The following is a 22,863-nucleotide window of genomic DNA, read 5'->3' as shown; positions in this document are numbered from 1 at the left end:
AATCTGTGACATCCAGCTCTTCTTCTACCCATATCAACTGTTAAAAGTCCAGCAGGAACACTAGCCTCACTTGGGAAGGCAACCAAGGAGCTGTAATCCAAAAAAAGACTTTTCAAAGAGATACTCTCCAGGGAAGCATCAGACCAGGAATGTCATATTCAACTCTATGTTCTTTTGAACTTCTCTTCCCCTGCCACCTCCTCCCACCAGCATTTCGCTGACAACACCATGAAAAAGTCTTCCCCTGACCAACACTTGTTCACAATTTGAACTTTCCAGTTTCAGATCCCATGAGGCACTGTGTCTAGAGACAAAGCTAATTTCTTTTATAATCATCATTCTTATCTTAGAACTGCAGGGCTGTAAGGGACATTATGGACCATCGAGTCCAGCCTCTGTCAAAGGGGCACAGTGGAGAATCTAATGTTCAACCTCTGGTTCTGCAGCCAGATGTTTAAATCACTGAACTATCCAGTAGTTCTCAATCAAAAAGCTCAACACTATGGATAAAAGGGGAAGCCACCCATCATTGGAAACATAGGAAACCTTTACCTCAAAAGCAAACCTCACTGCATGCTTCCCTCCTTTTGCTGATAGGTCTATTCCCATTTACATCTCATACAAATGCTGCACAAATAAAGGGATCATGTTTCTCTTTCACTAGCATTTATTTATTGTTATGATTACTTTATTTGCCTAACCACATCATAGCGCATGTTCTCAAGACACTTCACAAACAAACCTCTCTTGCCCGCCCAACGGAGCAGTTAGCCAGTTAGCCATCTGTTTCCTCTGATTTATCCTTAAGTTTTTACTAAGATTTCCCATTGTTTAACAAGTGTTTGTTCAATCTGGAGAGACACGGTAACTTTGAGTCTTCCCATCCTGTGTTTCCATGAAATAATAGATTTTTAAAATATGGAAGGAAAGTTTCTTCCTCAACGGTCCTGCATGTTGTTGGGTGAGGGATAACAAAGCAGCCGTGGGCTGACTAATCATTTAGATTTGTCTTAGTCAGGATAATGCAAAAACGATTCACACAAGCACAGCAGGAGACATGCACAGGGATAAACTCCAGAGGTGGCTCGTGGCAAGTCCTTGAGGTTAATTACAAAAAAATTAAATCCCGTGAGGCCGGAAGGCCAAGGACGTGTTTCAAATTGCAACACAAGGCACTGCAGAGATAAGGAAGGGCCACTGCATGGAAGAAAATATCTTCGTTTTACTGCGCATGAGGGAAGCAGAAGGTCTAACGTTCTATTTTGGATGAGTTGCTTTATACACCTCACAGTATTTTGGGAAGAATACTGAAAAACCACAAACTAGATGAGTGTTGTTTATTTCAAATGGATTTTGCATAGATTTCTGCACTGCATGTTAATTGATTTGACGGAGAATCTTAACAAAGAAGAGTGGTTGTCCTATACCAAGAAGGTTGCAAGACCTAAAGGACTAATCTAGGACCCATAGTCTAGACAGAGATGAGATGAAGACTGTGCTCAATTTCCAAGAGTGCTTTCACATCTTGCAAATATTACTGAACATTATTATTTTAAAGAACTACACATAGAGAATATGGAAATTTCAGAGGACTTTCCTATTTGTGACAGTTAGAAACCTTCTCATTCCATCTTTGCCCCTCTGACCTTCCAAAACTGTCCAAAAATCCCCCCTCTTTTTTAGAAGCCTCAACGTCCCCATCCTCATCCATGACAGAAGCAGCGCCTTACATGGAGAACTCAGTTTGCTCACATTGCCTGTTACTCCACAGTTGAAATCCTGTTGCCGTACATTATACTGCATAAGGCTGATGATGCCATCAGCTGCAATTAATTTCTTTAAAAATAAAACACTTCCAATTTCTCCCCTGATGATTATGAGGACCCTTTGGAATTCCTTTCACGGTGAGGAAGGCACTGGGGCTGTGGGACGGGAGGAGCGAATTATAGAAATTATAGAAAATTGGCACCATGAAGATGACTTTACTGGTAGCAGCAATTTTCTGCACTTAAAGGCTTCTGCCTCCTGTCCAGGAGTCCTCAACAGCTTCCCAACGAAGACAGGAATTCCATGGGAGGCTTGCAATCTTTGGGGGAAAAATTGGAAGTGTATTATTTTCAATTAAAGTGATGTGGCTGATGACCTAATTAGCCTTATGCAACATAATTTGCACAACAGGATTTCAGCCTTTTTAAATCACTTCACCCCATTGTCTAGGTTTTCCATTCCTTGGGATAGGGCTCTAAGTTTGGCTTTCGCCTCGCTGCACTGCCATTATGTGACAGCAATGTTCCTACATAAGTCTCGTGGGGTGCATACACATGCCAGCTGTACAGTAGATATTTCGTGTAAGATCTTTTAAAAACTGGAAGGTGTTTTTAAAGAGAAGGCGATTCCTGCATACCTCAGGAATATCTATACCGCCCGCCTTAAACCCAAACTACATTTATGCCAGGTCAGAAATTATTTTCAAGGCTAAAGAATATTTTGTCTGGGTATATTTATTCATTCTCCCATTCTCTCTGTTCTCCAATCAGCTACAAGACATTCATGGTAGAGACTAGTCTTGAACTGGAAATTTCTTGATTCACAGCTCAGCCTCTCAGCTACTTCACAATCACTGAGAAAAATACTCAGCTTCTCATTTTAGATATCACGTTTCCAGCAAAATGAAATAGTCTTCACAACCAGAACCTCTCAGCATCAAGGGGCCCAGTCAAAAGCATCCCACGGCCTGAGACTAAATGGCCACATCCTGAGAGCGGGCTTGTGATGTCATAGAGATGGGGCACATAAGAACTGAAAGGGAAGCAGCATAGCACATGTATAAATGCTTCGTGTCCAGAATGGATCGGAATGTGTGCCTGAGGTTCGAAGCTACTAAATACTTTGAAATCAAACTCTGTCCTCCTCTAGTGCCATTCACCCTGAGTTTTGAGTCCCTGCTTGGGGAACTGGAGAACCACTGGAATCCCCTGAGTCCTCGGCTGGTGCCATCCTGAGACCTCGCAACCCTATCAAGCAGCCTAGCACCTGAATATCTCTCCCTCTGCTGTCCTCCCATTATGAGAGGCTGAGATGCCAGAACTTCAAACAGAAATTGTGAAGCCCTAAAATCAGGCCTTACTAATTCAGAGGAAGAAACCTCTGGCCTTCTAGGTGGTTTGGAGCTCCAGCCGCTATGACTACTGGTAAGAAATTTTGGGTTTTCTAGTTTAAATTTCTATAGGGCTAAAGATTCCCAATTCCTGTTCTGCTGTTTGCACCTTAAAACAGCAATTAAGTCAGCTCAGTGCTTTGTATGCCAAAGATTAGGATATTCTCTTCCCTATCCCAGACAAGCCTAAGAAGGCAGTAAGTTGTTTTTTTCCTTTTAAAGAGCAACAGTTCCAGGTGGCAACTACAGAAGCAGAAAATGGTGGAAGTAATGAAAGCACACAAACAATATGTTTCTCCTTAGTGCTGCAGAGAGAAAGCTTTGCACTGACAGGAAATCTTTTTGCTCCCAACAGAGGAGTAGTATTCTGAGGAAGTGGAATAAAAGGTGTCTACTGGAAAATGTGGAACAGAAGCTGCAATCTAATCAGGCTGTTGCTCTCATTCAAATGCTAAAAGCACAGACGTCGCTTTGCTTAACAAGCTGGACACTAATGAACCAAGGGGTGAATCCTCTGTCGCCACTCTAAGGGCACGCACCCTCCCAATTCAATTTTTTAAAAAGGAAAGAATGGCTTACTCTGAGTATTGCATTCTGCAGAGAGAATCTTCCCTTTCATAGCCAGGCAGGGAGGAAGGGGCTGGCATGAAAAGCACAGAAGGAGATTCCCGCTAGGAAGAGGAACCCCGCCTGGAGCCTTGAACACATGATGAATACAGAGACTCGCAATAACTAGAGGAGTCGGAACCCAAATAAGGAAAAGAAGATCAGCCACTGCCAAATACTTGCTGACCCAACAGGAATTCCAAATGACCTTCTTTGGGGCCCTGAAGGTTGCATCACAGATCACAAGTAGCAAAGCCCACATCAAACGAGGGAGAAAGATCTTGGAATTGTCATAGATCACAAGCTGAGTATGAGCCAACGTGATGTGGCTACAAAAAAGGAAAACGCTAGTTAGGCTGCATTATACGGATACTCTTCCAAATCTCGTGAGGTACTATTTCCCCTGTATTTGACACTGGTTAGGCCTCATCTTGAGTTGCATGTCCAGTTCTGGACACCGCATTTCAAGAAGGATGCAGACAAATTGGAACATGTTCAGAGGAGGGCAACAAGGATGATGAAGGAACTGGAAACCAAGCCCTAGGAGGAAAGGCTGAAGGAACTGGGCATGTATGGTCTTGAGAAAAGAAGACTGAGGGGAGATAGGCTAGCACTTTTCAAATACAGTGGTGCCTCGCTTAACGACGATAATCCATTCCAGGAAAATCACCATTAAGTGAAAACATCGTAAAACGAAAATAAAAACCCCATTGAAACGCATTGAAGCCCGTTCAATACGTTCCAATGGGGTAAAAACTCACTGTCCAGCGAAGATCCTCCATACGGCGGCCATTTTTGCTGCCTGTATAGCGAGGAATCCATCCCTAAACACAGTGGGGAGCCATTTTAGTTACCCGGTGGCCATTTTGAAACCACCGATCAGCTGTTTAAAAATCATCGTTTTGCGAAGAATCGGTTCCCGAAGCAGGGAACCGATTATCGCAAAGCGATCGCAAAAAGATCATCGTTAAGCAGTTTCGTCATAATGCAGGGCAATCGTAAAACGAGGCACCACTGTACTTGAAAGGCTGTCATTCGTACAGAGAAGGGGTATGATCTGGTGTTCATCATCCCCGAGTGCAGGACACGCAACAATGGGCTCAAGTTACAGGAAGCCAGATTTCGGTTGAATAACAGGAAAAACTTCCTAACTGTTAGAGCAGTATAGCAATAGAACTAATTACCTCGAGAGGTGGTGAGCGCTCCAAAACTGGAGGCAATCAAGAGAAATTTGGACAACCACCTGGCAGATCTGCATTGATCTGGATTGCTACATTGAGCAGGGGATTGGACTTGATGGCCTTATAGGGCTCTTCAAATTTCATTATTATATGCTTCTATGAAACAACCTTGGGAGGATCCAAGAGTCCTCAATCCATGAAGAATAATTGGTTTTCAAAGTACCAACATTTGTCTCTAACTGAAAGTGGATACGTAAGAACAACTCATCCTCCTAGCTGGAGAACAGCTTCTACACAACATTATATGGTCTACAGTGATGGAAGCCTAGCTCCAGAAGGTATATTGGTTGAGTTTGAGAGGCACATCAAGATGCAGGTGAACCTCCTGATGGCATCTTTGTAAACACTTTGTAAACATGCAGAGGTGCTCAATGCTATTTGTTTCGGACTGGGGCAGGAAGGGGTAGGGACAATCATATGTCCTCAGTACTAAATTATATGAGGACCTTGGTAATGCCAAAATAATGTTTATTACTATAAAATATTGATAAATTTTAAATTAACAAAAATACTAGCAAATAACAGGAAACATGACTACAATAAAAGAACCTGAATGCTAACTAAGTGGAAAAGAGTAGGAAGACCAAATAAAAAATATAAACTAAATCATGAGGGTGTGGGTTTCTTAAGCTTTGAACTTTGACAGTTTCTCCATGAGAACAATGGTTCACAGTCCGACCACTCAGAATCACCCTTGGGGAAGCCTCCATCTTAGGCACTGACACCCAGGAAATGTACCACTTTCCAGATGCGGAATTCGGAAGGGCAATTTAGGGATTTTGAAAAAAGGGGAGGTGTTCTGTGAGGTGTTGCTCCGAAATGCGATTCTTCTAAGCTTTGCCCATGTTACATAACAGCACTGATGTTACCTGTCTGTCATGGGTTTGGAGGGAAAGTTCCATCCTATGGGGAGTGGAAGGCGGGACATCAGGAGGAGGGGCTGTACTGTATAAATATGTGATGCCTGTGTGGAGAGTTTGGGAGATGCTGAGAGACACTGGGTTGTGACGAAGCAGCAGCTGGGAAGAAGAAGCTGTTGTGGGAGTCTGTGTGTCAGACAGGGTACTTCTGTGTGTCAGAGTACCAACCTGATAGGTTCAGGTGTCTGTTGGTCAGCCAGAACTGATAGGTTCAGGGTCTGTGCTTCAAGTTAAGGGTTCTGGGTGAACCAAACTGTATGCTTGTATGAGTGAGAATAAGCCACGTTACTTTATTTATTCACCTGATTGTTTATTTTTCCCTGTGTGTATTTAAATAAACCTTATTCTTTTTATTGTTTGAAAATCCATCCCTGGTCTGTGTGACTTCTTAAAGGGAATGGTTGGTGGCAGCTTAGTGTAACTGTGTGACATATCCCAGTAGGTCTGGGTTTGTCACATTGATTGGTGTCCAGCGTGTGGGATACGACTGGTCCAGTTGTCCAGCGGTCCAGCAAAGCCTTGGCAAGTGTGCCCAGAGCAAGGGGGGTCTAGTCAGGGACAGTCTGAGGCGCGTAGGTAATCTTCTAGGTGTACCTCACGGGGAGGTGCGCTAGTAGAAGAACGTGCCAACTGGGGAGACTTAGATTAAGGTGCTCTGAGGCAGCCTAGTTTTGGCGGGAAAAAGCTGAGGCAAAACTGCGTAGTAACAGTGAGCTAGCTTGCCAGCTGAGAGGCCCAGCAGAGGGGGGTAGGCTCTGACTCGATACTGTTGCAAGTTTAGTGCTGAAGAACAGCAGCAATCTCTAGGGAGAGCTGGTTCTGAGGCAAGAAGGAAAAAAGTGGTCGTTTTATTTTGAGGCTTGACTTTTAAAGCAGCCTGTTCTGAGGGGGGGATTATGCCCTTGACTCGAAGCCAGATGGCAGAAATGAGTGAAGTGAAAGACCCCCAGATTGACCAAGGTTCTGAGGATGAATTTGGCTCAGTGCAGGGTGACAGCACAGGAGAGCAGAACCCAGAACTTAGAAAATTGCTCATAGCCCAACAGCATGAACTGAGGATGAGGCAATTTGAAATGGAGGAAAGGGAAAGAGAAGGAAGGGAAAGAGAGAAACAGCGGCAATTTGAAATAGAGAGAATGGAGAGGGAGGAAAGATTGGAGAGAGAGAAAATTGCTCTGGAAAAAGAAAGGATGGCGTATGAGTTAAGAAAATTGGAAATGATGAACCAGAACAATAATAATAATAGGGATTCTGAGGGAGGCCAACTGTCTAAAGCTGACCTGAAGAAATTCCCTGTGTACCACAAGGGAGATTGTCCTGAGGTGTTCTTTTCCTTAGTGGAAAGAGCGTTTGTGGACTTCTCAGTGAGGGAAACGGAGAAGATGACCATCATGCGGTCTTTAATCAGTGGTAGCCTGGCTGAGGTTTATGCCGAGATGCCTGAGGAACTGATGAAAGATTTTGCAGAGTTTAAAAAACTGGTGTTTGCAAGACATGGGATAAATGCAGAGCAGCTGAGACAAAGATTCAGGTCCCTCACCAAAAAACCAGAACAGACTTTTACCCAAGTGGGGGCCCAATTGGTGAGGCTGCTTGAGAAATGGCTATCGCAGGAAGGGACAGAGACCTATGAGCAGCTTAAAGATTTGATAGCACTGGAACAGTTCTATTCAGTCCTGCATGGGGAATTGAAATTCCAGGTGAGGGAAAGGAAACCGAAGTCTGTGGCAGCAGCCGCAGAGATCGCAGATTTTATTTCCCAAATAAGAAAGCCCTTGGGTGAGGGGAAATCTGTAGGTAAACCCAAAGAAACCTACAGCAAGTACTCTCAGGGACCAGGGAGAAGCCAGCAAGGGGGAGGGGCCCATGGTGAAGGGAAGCCCTCAGACATGAAACAAAGACCTCAGATTTTGGAGGGAAAACCAAAACAAGATGAGAGAGAATCAAAATACACCAGAAAATGTTATTTTTGTCAGGGAAAGGGTCACCTAATCTCAGAGTGTGAGAAATTAAAGCAGCTAAAAGGAATGGTGCCTCAGAATTCTAGTGGGACCAAGCCAAAAGCTGTGTTCTGTGTCCAGAAAGAGCAAGGCTCAGTGTCACTGAGGGAGCCTGTTGCCATGACTACTCAGTCCGGAACAGCTACCTCTGCTGATCAGGCTGAGGAAAATGGTCCTCTTGTGGAGGTAAAACGCTGCTTGCTGATAAAAACAGATTCTCAGTTGTTTGAGACAGCCGGGGTGGACGTAGGAATACTTGACCGTCAGTATAGGGGGCTGCGGGACACTTGTTCCCAGGTAACCCTGTGCCATCCAGATATCATCCCTAGGGAGTTTATAATCCCAAATGAGAGCATGAAGGTGGCAGGGATTGAGGGGCAGGTAATCTCTCTGCCAGTAGCAGAGGTACCTGTCAACTTTCAAGGCTGGAGGGGAGATTGGCGGCTAGCGATTTCATCGACTCTGCCAGCAGCCGTGCTCGTGGGAAATGACCTGGCTGAACATGTGAAACGGGTGCTAGTGATTACACGCTCACAAGCCACCACAGGGACAGTTCAGGGGGGTAATGATGAGCCAGAGACGGAAGCAGAGGGGAGTTCAGAAGCTGTGGTGGAAACCTTAACCACAGACAGCAGATTTGGACAGGAGCAAAAGGCAGACGCCACTCTCCAAAAGTGTTTTGAACAGGTGACTGACGCCCAGCTAACACCTGAAACCCCAGTGAGATTTCTGGAGAAAAAGGGGATTTTATATAGAGAAACCCTGAGGAATATCTCAAAAGGGGGAGATGGGATCAGAAGTCAGCTGGTGGTACCTGAAAAGGATCACCCCATGATCTTACAAAGGGGTCACTCTGACATGTCTGCTGCACACTTAGGGGTGAAAGGGCCCCTTGATTTGATCAAACAAAATTGGGAGCAGATCACCCAGGATGACCCACAAGACGTTGTGACTTACATAGACACCTTGATGAATGACCTAAGGAGAAATCTAGAGCTGGCAGCAGAAAACCTGCAAGCTCAGAAGGTCAGACAGAAAACATGGTATGACCACAAAGCTAGAGAGAGGCACTTTGACCCAGGGGAGGAAGTGCTTTGGCTTAGGCCCTGCAGAGAGAATAAACTGCAGCTCAAATGGGCAGGACCATATAGGGTCATTTCCAAGATGTCAGACCTGAACTACCTAATAGAGCAGGAGGAGAACCAAGCAAGGAGGGTGGTTCATGTGAATGCCCTAAAACCCTACTACAGAGGAGAACAGAGGGTTTTATTCGCGATAAAAGCAGCTGAGAGTGAGGAAGCTGAATTACCCTTCTGGGAGGGTAGAGGGGAAGTAAAATACAACCCAGAGGAGGTAAAGATCAGTCCTGCACTCACCCAAGACCAGCAGCGAGAACTAAAAATGCTGCTTAGTAAATATCAACAGGTGTTTTCCAACAAGCCGGGGATAGTGAAGGGAGTGATGCATCGGATCCACACAGGGGATGCACCCCCGCAGGCAGTATCCCCATACCGAGTAACGGGACCCTATAGGGACAAGGTGCGGAAGGAGCTGGACGAGATGCTGAGGGAGAACATAATCGTCCCCTCTTCTAGTCCTTGGTCCTCTCCGATAGTCCTTGTGGACAAGCCTGATGGGAGCATTAGGTTTTGTGTCGATTACAGGAAATTAAACCGTGTAACCACTCCTGATGCCTACCCAATGCCCAGGCTAGACAACCTGATTGAAACCATAGGGGGTTGTCGGTTCATCTCATCATTGGACCTGGTAAAGGGATATTGGCAATTAAGAATTGATCCCAGGGATCAAGAAAAGACTGCCTTTTGCAGCCCTTTTGGTCTCTATGAGTTTCGAGTCCTGAGCTTTGGTCTCAGAAATGCACCAGCCACATTCCAAAGGCTGATGGACCAGACCTTGGCAGGGCTCAGTGACTTTACAGTGGCCTACATTGACGACATAGGGATCTTCAGTAATACCTGGGAAGATCACCTGATACACCTGGAGTTAGTGCTGCAGAGGTTAAGTGCAGCAGGGCTAACAGTAAAGGCCAGCAAGTGTCAGCTGGGTAGCCCAGAAATAAAATACTTGGGTCACATGGTAGGGGGAGGAATGATAAAACCCCTGGAGGCCAAAATAGAAGCTGTTCGTGATTGGCCCAGACCCAACACCAAGAAAAAAGTCAAATCATTTCTTGGGTTGGTGGGCTACTACAGAAAGTTCATCCCGAGGTTTAGCGAGATTGCGGCTCCGCTGACCGATCTGACGAGGAAGAAGGCTGATGACCGCATCCCGTGGACCAGCGACTGTGAGGCGGCGTTCCAGAGGTTGAAGGAGGCGTTAATCAACTATCCTGTGCTGCGTGCTCCAGACTTCGACCGGGAGTTCATCATCTACACCGATGCGTCTAACAGCGGGGTAGGAGCAGTTCTGTGCCAGGAGGATGAGAATGGTGACCAGCATCCAGTGTCCTACCTGAGTAGGAAACTTCAAAAAGGTGAGAGACATTTGGCAACCGTGGAGAAGGAGTGTTTGGCCATAGTCTACGCGATCCAGAAGGCCAAGCCTTACATCTGGGGAAGACATTTTATTCTGTGTACTGACCATTCACCATTGCAATGGTTAAAGACAATGAAAACCCACAATAGTAAACTTATGAGGTGGGCTTTAAACCTACAGGACTATGACTTTGAAGTGAAGGTGGTCAGAGGGTCAGTGAACTGTGTTGCTGACGCCTTATCAAGAAGACCTGAAGAATGAAGACGGCGAAAGAACATGGACTATGTGTATATAATGATGACAAAAAGTAAAATGTACCTGTTTTTGAATTGGTTTGTATGAATAAAGGTAAATTGATGTAATGTATATGGTAGATGTTTAAATGCTTAATTGCTATGGTGAACTTAGAGTGTAAGGATAAGTAAGTATTATATGGTATTGAATGTATAACTGTTGTTGTGTATTTTATTCAGGTTGTTTTTTTGGTGAAAAGCACGTTAGCTTTCCCCCTACAAAACAACTTATAAAGAGGGGAGGTGTTACATAACAGCACTGATGTTACCTGTCTGTCATGGGTTTGGAGGGAAAGTTCCATCCTATGGGGAGTGGAAGGCGGGACATCAGGAGGAGGGGCTGTACTGTATAAATATGTGATGCCTGTGTGGAGAGTTTGGGAGATGCTGAGAGACACTGGGTTGTGACGAAGCAGCAGCTGGGAAGAAGAAGCTGTTGTGGGAGTCTGTGTGTCAGACAGGGTACTTCTGTGTGTCAGAGTACCAACCTGATAGGTTCAGGTGTCTGTTGGTCAGCCAGAACTGATAGGTTCAGGGTCTGTGCTTCAAGTTAAGGGTTCTGGGTGAACCAAACTGTATGCTTGTATGAGTGAGAATAAGCCACGTTACTTTATTTATTCACCTGATTGTTTATTTTTCCCTGTGTGTATTTAAATAAACCTTATTCTTTTTATTGTTTGAAAATCCATCCCTGGTCTGTGTGACTTCTTAAAGGGAATGGTTGGTGGCAGCTTAGTGTAACTGTGTGACATATCCCAGTAGGTCTGGGTTTGTCACAGCCCATACCTCAGTAAGGGCTGAAGAGCAGGCAGACATTTCCAACCAAAGATGGTATGTGGCAAATGGATGCCCTACTTCCACAAAGCCTTGATCTCGAGGTCTCTGTTTGGCTTTAATCCCTCCATCTTCCAAGATACGGGGAGTAGCAGGGAGTGGGGAAGGAGCAAAAGGAAACAACGACCAGCTTTGAGCTGACCAGAACGCCCAGCTTATCAGGAAAGGTATGGAGAAGAAACTGTATGGAGCTCCTACCACTAGAGGCAGTTTAGACTTCCTGTTTGCTCCTGGATATGAAAAGGACAAGCTGTGATCCAGAGTCAACTTCCTCCACCAAGATCAAATTTCTTGAAGATTTAATTGCAAAGCATAAACAAGTTATTTTTTTACACAGAGATTCACTTCCTCCTTTTCTCTCCTCAACTACCCCCTTTTCTTGGCTGTCAAGTTATCTGACCTCTGTTTGATAATCTCATTTCCTGAAAATCAAAATACCGGAAATTTAAGCTTCCTAGAGTGTTAATTGTGACCCTGCTCCATTGCTAATCAAAAAATTGGATGTTTTGCATGAAAACGCTGCTCTAATTAATTCTCAGTCATAAAGCACCCTGGTTTTAATAACCCCTTCTTGATTGGATAGCCTTTGAAGAGACGGTTGCAGCTAATTCGCTAAACTAGAAAAACTGCCTGCAGAGGAAATAATAAGTGGTCTTATAAGGTCTGAACAAGATTACATTAGCCTAGCCAAACTAGAGGAGAGCAGTGCTTCTGCACCAACTCCAAGTGTGAACAAGCAGAACAACAAAGTCCCCTGAGAGAAAATTTGGTTTCCAATCATTCTGCCATTTTTGGATTTGTGATTACCAAATAAATAAATAAATAAATAAAATAAAAAAAAAACCTTGGGATGTCTACGTGTCTCTGTGCTTCTTTCTGTGAAAGTCAAAAATGCCCCCCATTCTTATTCCCTCCCTCCCTCCCTCTTGTCTCTGAAAGATAATGCATTATCATCTGCTCATCTCTTGAGCACTGAGTTACATTTTAATTATTCCGAATGTCAGGATTGGCCTGTGTCACCAGAGAACACGGATGGTCTGCCAAGACCACCTTTTTTCCTCTCGTTGGTGAAATCACTACTGCACATGCCACAATGCCGGTCTGGCCTTTGCATATAATGGAGGTGCTGCTGGGGACTGCATCCAATTTATAAGGTCAAAATGAAGTATTGAGCCGTAAGCTTTTGTGGGCTGTAACCCACTTCCTCAGATAGCAAAGTGCCTGCAAAAGGGGGCTGTCCTGGACAACTGTATTATCAGACCATGCTCGATGTGTTGAACCCTGTCCCTGAGCATACCTGACTTTTAGCTGATTTCAGAAGTGAATGAGATCTGGGCTCAGTAGGCGTCGGGATGGGAGACCACCAGGAGACCTCCACTTGGGGACCTCCAAGTAGGATTAGGATGGGCTTCTGGAAATCGGGAGAGCAGAAACCACTCAAAGTTAACAATATCAGGCTGGATGGACTAACACCTTGATTCAATATGACTCTACATCCCTACGGAAACCTAGCAAAGAGAAGCTACAGAGACCACAGCGGAGAGTTTTATAATTATGGGAGAATCTGCTGTTCTGACTTTCTACTCCTAAAATAAGTTGTAATCCTGGGAACCCTGTGATTCCTGAAACTCAAAAATTTGGGGTGAACTGCAGGCTACTTCATATGCTTCGTCATGCCCCCACCAAGTTTTTTAAATTTTCTCACCATATGTGAAGTTTCTTCACAGACTCAATCGACCAAGAGATTGAAGGACACTACTTAAGCGAGGGGAAAGTCAACTACGGTGACTCCCACAGAGTGATCAGAAACATCACAGGCCCTATCTAACAACATTCTGCAGCTTGCACCGCCATTGACAAAAGCCCTATTCAGGAAAAGCCCAAATGAAAGGTAGACTGAAACCATGATGAGTACTATGGGGACAGACATAAGCCCCATCAAGCAGACCTTCCTGTGTTAAACAGGAAGGTCTGAGCAGGTACCTTGCTAGGTGTGTTCAGCTGAACGCATTGACGATGCTTCTGTGATCAGGAGCCCTGATCAGACTGTAAGACTAATGCTGATCCTTCTCCAGGTAATCTGAATTAATGATGCCATGCAAATCTTAATTCTGACTTCAGCATTTATCTACCAGTCACGCTTCTGAATTCTGCTAGGTCATTATCCTTCACAAGAGGCTAAAAGTATCCCTGTTCACACAGGAACCTAATACCTTCTGGACAGTATCTTAAGATCCAAGCACTTCCAGTCCTTTCCCCAGTGTTAGTTGAGAGCTTCCTTCCTAAGAAAGAAGCTTGGATTGAGCTTGGTCAAGCTAAGCCTCAAAGTCTTATGGTGAAGGTCTTTTTCCCAGGTGCACCACACTGAAGTGTTTGTAAGGTACCTGCAAGGTAGGTGAGACTCCCAGAACAGAGAAATATGGTATTTGTGGTCCACAAAATCCAAAAATCCCATTGCAAACAATACATTTGGGGTGTGGGATCATGGGAGTGGATGTGGCCCTCCAAAGTTCAGAGATGGATGTGTGCAGGAGCCTGGTTTCTGGAGTTTTCCCACACCTACTTTTATAGCTGTCCACATCATCACTGTTGAGCAGATTGCTTCTTGATACGAACGATTAAAGAATGTGACATGCAGAGTGTTGGATAACATTTGCCCATGGAACCAGGAATATCACTAGAGAGTTTAATATTCATCATCTTGCAGTTTAGCTGACCTCACAGGATTCCTGAGATGTGATTGGGGTTACAAGGCATCAATGAGCACTCATTATTATGCTGACAAGGATGATGAGAACTTTTTCCTCTAGTAGAACTCACATGTTCTTCTCATATCAATTTACAAATCACCATCATCCTTTTCAGAGACTGCGCCTCCCAATACAAAGGCCATATTCCAGCAGTAAGGAAAGTGGATCCCTCTACATGATGATGAACTACAGTTCCTGTCATTCCTTACCATAAGTTTTGCTGTCTAGTGCTGACAGGATCAGTTACATCAGGGGGCCACACATGTCCCTTCCCTATCATAAACCAATAGAGCTGGGTGTAATTACTTAAAAATAACTACTTACTTGTGATTCCTTTTTTTCAATAACAAAAGTATAACTAAGTTATGCTACAACTGTAATTTTACAAGGAAAGAATTTACTCATTTTGCAGTGTAACTGGAACTTTGTAGACACTTTTATAGTTACTGGATATGGTTCACTAAGTGTGAGCAGACATGAGCCAGAAGCTAAATCATGCTCTTTTGTGTACAACTAAAAGGTGTCCATTTGAGGAACAGAGTGATAATAAATTACTTTGAGAAACAGCAACTATGAATTAATACAGTAGAATGCTACAAATTTTCTTGGCTCAAGAAGGTGACCAGTGAAGAAATACTGAAGAGAATGAATAAAGAGCAAGAAATCAAAGAAATCAAAGAAATCAAAGAAAGAAAGAAAGAAAGAAAGAAAGAAAGAAAGAAAGAAAGAAAGAAAGAAAGAAAGAAAGAAAGAAAGAAAGAAAGAGCTAAATTTCTTTGAGCACATAATAAAAAATAACAGTAACGATTTTTTACAGCTGATAATTTAAAGTAAAACAATTTGTAAAAGATGTGTGGGACAAACTTGCTGGCTGAAGAATCTGGGAACCCAAATAAAGCAACCCGTGCAGACCGGCTAAATAGGAATTCTTTACAGTACCTATATACCATAGTTTCCATGTATAAAATGCCCCCGTGTATAAGACACCCCCCTTTCCAACCATAAATTCAGAAATAAAAAATTTAAAAATAAATCAGAATACATTTTATTTAGCAATTAGGTAACATTCACATACCAGTACTGTCATATTATGCATCACACTTAGCTTTGAGCATATCACTTTATTCAGCCTCTGGGCTCAGAGCATTACCAGTCCCTGTTGCATCTGAGCACTGCCAACATGCTCCACCTCCAATGAGGTGTGTTCCAACTGGTATGTTCAGCATCAGCTGACATCAGTTACATAAGGCTCATGACTGTAGGAATCCTGTTTGCAGAGGAAAGGTATGGGCAGTTTTGCAATTGTGCGGTTCTCTCCTCGGCTTACTTCTGTGTATAAGACAACCCTCAATTTTTAGCCTAAAGATTTTAGACAAAAGTATCATCTTATACATGGAAAAATACAGTATTCTTTACAATATCACACTACTTTAAATATTCAAACATTACAGAGTCCATTCAGGTCCAACAATTAAATCCATTGGGAAGCTGAGTGTTCTTGTTCAGGTATGTGTAGCTCATAGTCTAAAAGAGTCAGATCAGGATTTTAAGTCCTACACGTTTCTTTATGACAGAATTTCCTTGGGGAAAAACTTCAGTTCCTTTGTTGATACTTTAAGAGGTCCCAGCTAAAGGTAAAACACGTGTGGGAATACCTTGCTGGCAGAAGAATCTGAGAGACTAGTTTGGATGAAACACAACTTTATCATTTAAAACTGCCACACCCAAAGTCAGAAGAGACATGATCCTACCCAACCTCCAGTAGGAGAGGAAGAAGTAGAAGAAGAACATAGATTTGGGTGTCTTGGAATTCTAAGACATTGGTCTTTAAAAGTAACTTTCCATATAATGGTTGCAATTTGTTATGTGCTGTCAGTCACATCTGACTTACAATGACCTTAAGTAAGATATTTGACTAGCAATTTTACCACTGCAGACCACACACCCCCAGCGATCTTCCAAGGCCAACCAGAGATTTGAACCCAGAGGTTCTAGACTGTCAGTCTACTCACTACATCCCACTAGGTCCATACTCTGGCTAGGTGTACCTCAACCTGTTGAATAACAGGCTTAAATGTTCTTTATTTGGGTTACACTGCAAAATTGAAGCAACCTACTCCTCAAGAATTCCTGCAGAAGGATCTAGCCAAAGAAGAAGAAAGCCCTCTCCCCACTGGCCCTGCCCCATATTTTCAATTCCTCGAGATTGATTAAACTAAATTAACAGTTGAGACAAAATTTTTAAAAAATGTATTGTCTTCTAAGCAATGGGGGAATCTCTAGAGAGGAAACAGCACCCAGCAACATTTCGCTTGGCAGCTGCGTAAATGCTCCTTTTCCAGATTTCGTCTCGGTGCAGGGAAGTCTGATCAGCAAGACAGCATCGCTGGCTGTTCCTCTAAATACTCCGGGCCTCCACCTCCGAGTTGCTTTGGCTCTGCCTTTTTTGTGGCAGAGACAGAATCCATGGGGGGCACCAGTAGCGACAGTAATTAAATCCTATCGTCTCTGCCATGCAAAGGGCATTCGATTAATTACAAGAAAGGTGACAGTTGTGCGACGCAGCTCTTTGAAGCCCCTGCCGCTTGGTAGAATTAACTGTACTATTAGTGTAACGAATAGGAAAGCTATTAGAGTTCTAACGGTAAATTCAACAGGATACAAAAATGTGAACACGCACATACGCGAACATTTTTATCAAGGCAAAGCCAACATCTCACCTCTCCCTATTAGGCTGATGCTTTAATTGCTGCTCACCCCTTCTTTGACATATTAACACACCTGCCCCCAACCAAAATGAGTGTTTGTGTAATTGCATTTGCTCACCTTCACAGCATCTTACGTTCCTCCCACCTGTACCAATCCTGCCTCTCTGGTTTTTTTTTTTTTGCAATGGAAAATACTTTTGATGGAAGGCTCTCTGGTTATTGTTTTTGTTTATTACACTGAGAAAGGTAATCATGAGAAACAGCGGCAACTGTGAAGAGTGATTTGCATCAGGATGTGCAAATGTGGCCCTCTGAATGCCCTCTTGGACTGTAATCCCCAGTGTTCCTCAATCTTGGCTCTGCTAGTTAGGGCTTATGGGAGATGTAGTCTTGCAATGTCTTTGTCTGTCCCTGATGTATACTGATGGTGTTTCATGAATTATAATAAAAACTCTGATGAATACAGAAAGCTGCTTTTTATCTGCCCATCACTCTAGCTGAGGAGGTAAGCTATACATAACACCCAAACCCCATGTAACCCCAGAATGCCCCCTTGTTAAAATGTGGAGAATAATACTCCAGAAAGAACAATTCTCCTTTAAACCAAGGTGCACAGCCTCAATGCACTTTGTTTTGCTTCTTATGACTGTGAAAAACAAAGAGTATTTAAAAACAAGCATGGATTTTTGGCTACTCCTGGTTTCAGGGGAAAAGGCTGGTATAGAACACAGTAGGTTTGGAACCGAGTTAAAACATTTTTTGCCAAGACTCTCTCTAGTGGTCTCCCCTCTTATGTTGTTTATCACTGGCTGAAACCCTGTTGCACCATTAAATAAAAAGTACAATTTTTAGCAGAGAATTGTGACTTGATGCAGTTATGCAACAGAAAATGCCTAAAGAGATTTCTCAACTTACAGCAGTTTACTGCTCAAAATTAGGCCACTGACGTAATCACACAACAGGATTTCAGCCACTGTCTGCCATAATAGTGCCCCTGCAGATGTTCAAGCAAATGACTACGCTGTCATAGCCTCACTGGTCCTTTAATGCAGAAATGTAAGCGGTGAAAGCTGCTTGCAAAGTATGTACTTTAATTATGCAGGGGAAGCCAGGTTCCCTTTCCGTGATACCACCACCACCACCACTTTGTATGACTTCCCTGCTTATCTCATGGCTTAAAATGAGCTGCTAGGGCCCAAGGCAGTCAGGAAATGCCATCATATCTGCAATGGCCATCTTGTTTCCTCATTTCAGATGTGTGGAGCCTTTATGTGGAGTGCATTAGGTACACAGATGGAGGAACTATCCTATATTATGTACTTCAGTTGTTCAATAGCCCACTTTATACCTATTAGGTTCCAAATATATAAGATGCTTGTTTAGTCAAAAGGAATTTCTTTCTTCTTCACCTCTTGCAGCACTTGTTGGTTTTCCTTGGACCCATGGCTTTTAATGAGTGTTGTTAATTGGCATCCCCCCTAACTTTCCCATGATAATACAATAAGCACCTGCTTACTTCTGAGTCGGCTTTGCCTCTTCCACCTCCCACTTTCTTTCCTTGACCACCTCACCTGACCCCTTCTGTCATTTCAGGGTAGCTGCAGTGGACTGCTGATCAGTAAACTCTGAATTGTCTCAAATCAAGAAAGAGGGGAGGGAAATAACCTCAAGCCTCTAGAACCGCATGTTGACATAGCACTAAATCTATGTTTCAGGATCATCAGAAACATTCGAATCTCCCCGCTTATGATACATAAATGAATAAACCATACAACTAAAAATAAAATGTCATCTAAATCTAATGAGATCAAATAAAAATGTCATCACACACAAGGCAAAACTGTTCCAGTTTAAAATTATTAAGACATATTTTGTGGAAGGGGGGGAAAGCAGTTTCCACAGTCAACAGTTTGGGGTAAAAACAAAAAAAAAGCGTTTTAACCATATTCAGTGAGGAGAACACAAAATACATGATGGGACTGAGTTCTTCAGAAACAAAGTTTTGACATCTCCGTTTTAAATCTTTTTAAAAATGTTGGTTACCTACATGAGATCAGCAAATGTCATTCTGATTTGTTTCAGATTTATATCTTAGAGGCTAACCACTTCCAGTGGCCATGTAAAAAAGCAACAGGCATTCCACAAGTGGTTGAGCTGTGCTTTCCCAATTCCTCTGGCCTACCTTGCAGTTCACCGCTCCTGCTGTACAGCTCCCTCCTCTGTTCCCGTAAATAGGCACTCATGCTAATAGCGTGAGATGATGACTCAAACCTGTAATGAGAAACACAGTGTATCAACAACAGCCTTTCGCTCTAGACTTCAGAGTCAAGGTTGTCCACAATACAGAGCGCATCGTATACCAGCAGTACATTCTTGAGATGAAAAGTGACGTATCGAACCTAAATATCTCCATACCTCTGCAAATGCCTTGTATCTCTCCCCTTTATTTACCATTCTGCGCAATCTATTCTGCTGTCAAGGCCCAAGCGGCAATGTTTGGTTGTAGGTCCCTGTATAAAGCAGAGCAAAGGATTTTTCTTTTTCAAAACACAAGAAGATCCAGGCAGGGTCAAACCAAAGTCCTCCCTCATCAAAGATTCTGTTCACACAGTGGCCAACCAGCTGCCTACAGGAAACCTGCCAACAGGACACACCAACGATTGCATCCTCCTCTTGCATTCCCCCCCCCCAAAAAAAAACGATATGGAGAGGCACCCTGCCTTGGGAGATCTGTTACAGTCTCGGCCATTTGGGTAGTCCTTTCTGACGCCCAAAGCAGGGCTGATCTCACAATTCTGTCTCCCATGTCCTCCCAGCTTAAGAGTTCAGGCTCCTACGCTAGAAAGATAACAAAGCTGCTAGCAAAATATTTGAATGGATGGAGCGCGGGGAGAGAAGGTGTGGGTGGAACTCTAAGTGTGCACTGACATTTTTACGTTAGAGAAAGATTGCCACGGAAGGTAGACTGGGTCATCTCCATCACACTTTGGCCCTCAAAGGCAGTAACCATTTGGCAATGCCTTCAATACAGCAGGCAGTGAACCTTCCTTTCAACCATTTCTTTGAACACGCAACTGACTAACTTTCATAGCTAAGTGGAAATTTAAATTTGGGTATCCACAGTCTAGATTCAACAGTCTGTTCACTACATATCTGGTTCCCATCTTTTTCTCTGTTAATGCTCACCAAGCACCCTATCAAAGAACTTGAGCCCCACCGACTTTTCTGAGGCCATTTCTCATGTTTACGAGCATTCTATTAGATTTATCACTCACAATAAAGTGTTCTGCTTTATAAATTAATAGGCAGATGGATTGAGGCATTAGAAGAAGCACAGAGTGTTCAAGTTACTTTTCTCACAGCAAACGGCAATAGCCTGAAAATCCTTTACATGGAAGCTCAACAGAAGAAGGCAGATTGCATTTATTGGACAAATAGGGGTGAATAAATTATGAGGAACTGCTATGCAAAACCATGTAACTATGTCAGCGTTCCACCAGCGGTCAAGAACCATCACATTCTATCACAATGGCCATATTTAGATGTAATGATTGATCATAAACTCCCCCCCCCCAAAGTGTTGCCCTCCATGTATGGGGTCTTCCACCCCCATCACTTTCAACCCCCACGACCACCCACCCAGAGCTGTGCCTTGGAGAGTTTCTTTCTACTTCCATCACCCTTGCAAGTCTATTTGTGTAAAAGGCAGAAATGGAAACACAGTCCTTTCCAGCATAACTGATTTTGTAAAAAAAATTTGTCCTCCCCTCCTAAAAGTACAGGAATAACCAAAGACCCACCAGTCCAGCCTCACCCCCATCCTGTCTGGATTAATACTCAAGAAAGGGGATGTAAAAGGCAGAGGTTCTGCTGTCAGGTGGACACTCCACTAAATGGGAAGAGGTGGGAGGCAAGTACTCTGTCTGGTGAGATAAATAACAAAGAAAGAACAAACAGCATGATGGAGGCATTATCAAACATGTACATCTTTCGACAGGTGGAAAAGTGCCATTTCAACAGGGAGATCTCTGCAGATGCAGTGACAGCTGACAGATAAGACAACCAGAGGATCCCAGCAAGTAAGACTGTCACTAGAGTGACAGAGATGACACAAGAATGAGCAACAAGAGACATGCTCTTCTGATTAAACAATTATGTCTTACTTCATTTTCATCAGGCATAAATAAGCACAGAGGGCGTGAACGATGAAGCCGACGTGTTAACATGTCAAGCTACAGAGGATGGGAGTAACATGGCATCGTCAAGGACAATGTTAGGTCTATCTGTCCAAGGTAACTCAAGGAGGAATTGCAGAAACGTGACCGCATCCCAGACACAGGTTGTGTAATGCCAACTGTGTGATCGCAGCCTTTTTGTAACACTGAACCGTGCGTTGAATGCATGTCACATCTTAGAAGAAAACTGTATTTTTTCCCAGAGAACCACTAGGCAGAATCATAGAATTTGAAGGGGCCTATAAACCCATCGGGTCTGACCCCCTGCTCAAGGCAGGAATCCAAATCAAAGCAGACCTGACTGATGGTGGTCCAATTTTCTCCTGAATACCTCCAGCATTGAAGCACTAATCATCTCCCAAAGTCAATGGTTCCACTGTCGCACTAACAGTTAAGACATTTTTTCCTGATATTCAGTCGAAATCTGGCACCCTATAGCTTGAACCCATTATTATCCAACCCCTGTACCACTTTGCCGGATCACAGACTGAAGCAGGAAGAAAACTTTTATCCTATCTTTAACCTACATCACCACGTTAATTAGCTTAACACATTTCACAGCACACGCTCGTCCTATTAGTCTGACATGCAAAACTGTTTTGATTTTTATCGTATCAGGCAAAATCCAAAGAAGCAAAGCAAAACAAAACGACAAAAACATGTGGCACCTTAAAGACTTATTATATTCTATTGTGAGCTTTCATGGACACCTCCACTTCGTCAGACATATGGAAGAAGATAAGCTTGAGAAACAGATTTGACTGATATGCTTGATTTTATCAATTGACTTGAATTCAAAACCATTTGTTTAGGAACTGGGAGTTGAATGTATTTTGTAAAAGCACTCAAAAACTGGCTTCTGAATCTTGGCTTATCTGGAAAGCATTATCCGTACTTCTTAACTCAGGGAACACCCGGCTTCTTTCACCACGCATACAAAGGGAAGGGGAGGGAGAAGGATAGCAGGTGCACAAAACCCATCTATATTTCAGCTTCTTAAAGCATGGCTCTGTCAGGATTTGTTGTTCTAGTTCTTTTAAATTCTGAATTTTTGTCTCTATATTTTAATTTAAACTCCTGGTTCTTCTTGATTGTTTTCAGCTTCTGCAATCTACTGTGTATTTTTATGATAGATATTACGGTCTTTTGTATCTGCTGAATTTAAATTTGTTGTTGTTTAGTCATCAAGTTCTGTCCGACTCTTTGTGACCCCATGGATCAGAGCACGCCAGGCCCTCCTGTCTTCTACTGCCTCCCAGAGTTGGGTTAAACTCATGTTGGTCACTTCGATGACCCTGTCCAACCATCTCATCCTCTGTCGTCCCCTTCTCCTCTTGCCTTCACACTTTCCCAATATCAGGGTCTTTTTCAGGGAGTGTTCTCTTCTCATGAGATGGCCAAAGTACTGGAGTCCAAGCATCAGGATCTGTCCTTCTATTGAGCACTCAAGGTTGATTTCCTTTAGAATGGATAGGCTTGATCTCCTTGCAGTCCAGGGGACTCTCAAGAGTCTCCTCCAGCACCACAATTCAAAAGCAATGCTTTAAATTACCTGCATGTTTTATTTATTTATTATTTCATTTGTTCAAAATATTTTTATCCCACCTTTCTCTTGAAAAAGAA

At 43.3% G+C, this 22,863-nt stretch overlaps 1 protein-coding gene across 2 annotated transcripts in view; it reads right to left on the bottom strand.

The window, feature by feature from the left end:
• The window catches only part of EXOC4 (exocyst complex component 4), a 432,390-nt gene that overhangs the window by 271,169 nt on the left and 138,358 nt on the right, over positions 1–22,863 (bottom strand). For both annotated transcript variants that reach the window (XM_073002480.2, XM_073002481.2), the window contains exon 9: positions 19,188–19,276. In XM_073002480.2, coding sequence (XP_072858581.1) covers positions 19,188–19,276 — 89 coding nt within the window. The remainder of the gene's footprint in view (positions 1–19,187; positions 19,277–22,863) is intronic.

This window comes from Pogona vitticeps, chromosome 5 (genome assembly GCF_051106095.1).
Source record: "Pogona vitticeps strain Pit_001003342236 chromosome 5, PviZW2.1, whole genome shotgun sequence".
Classification (NCBI taxonomy): domain Eukaryota; kingdom Metazoa; phylum Chordata; class Lepidosauria; order Squamata; family Agamidae; genus Pogona; species Pogona vitticeps.
This window is presented reverse-complemented; position numbering and strand designations above follow the sequence as displayed.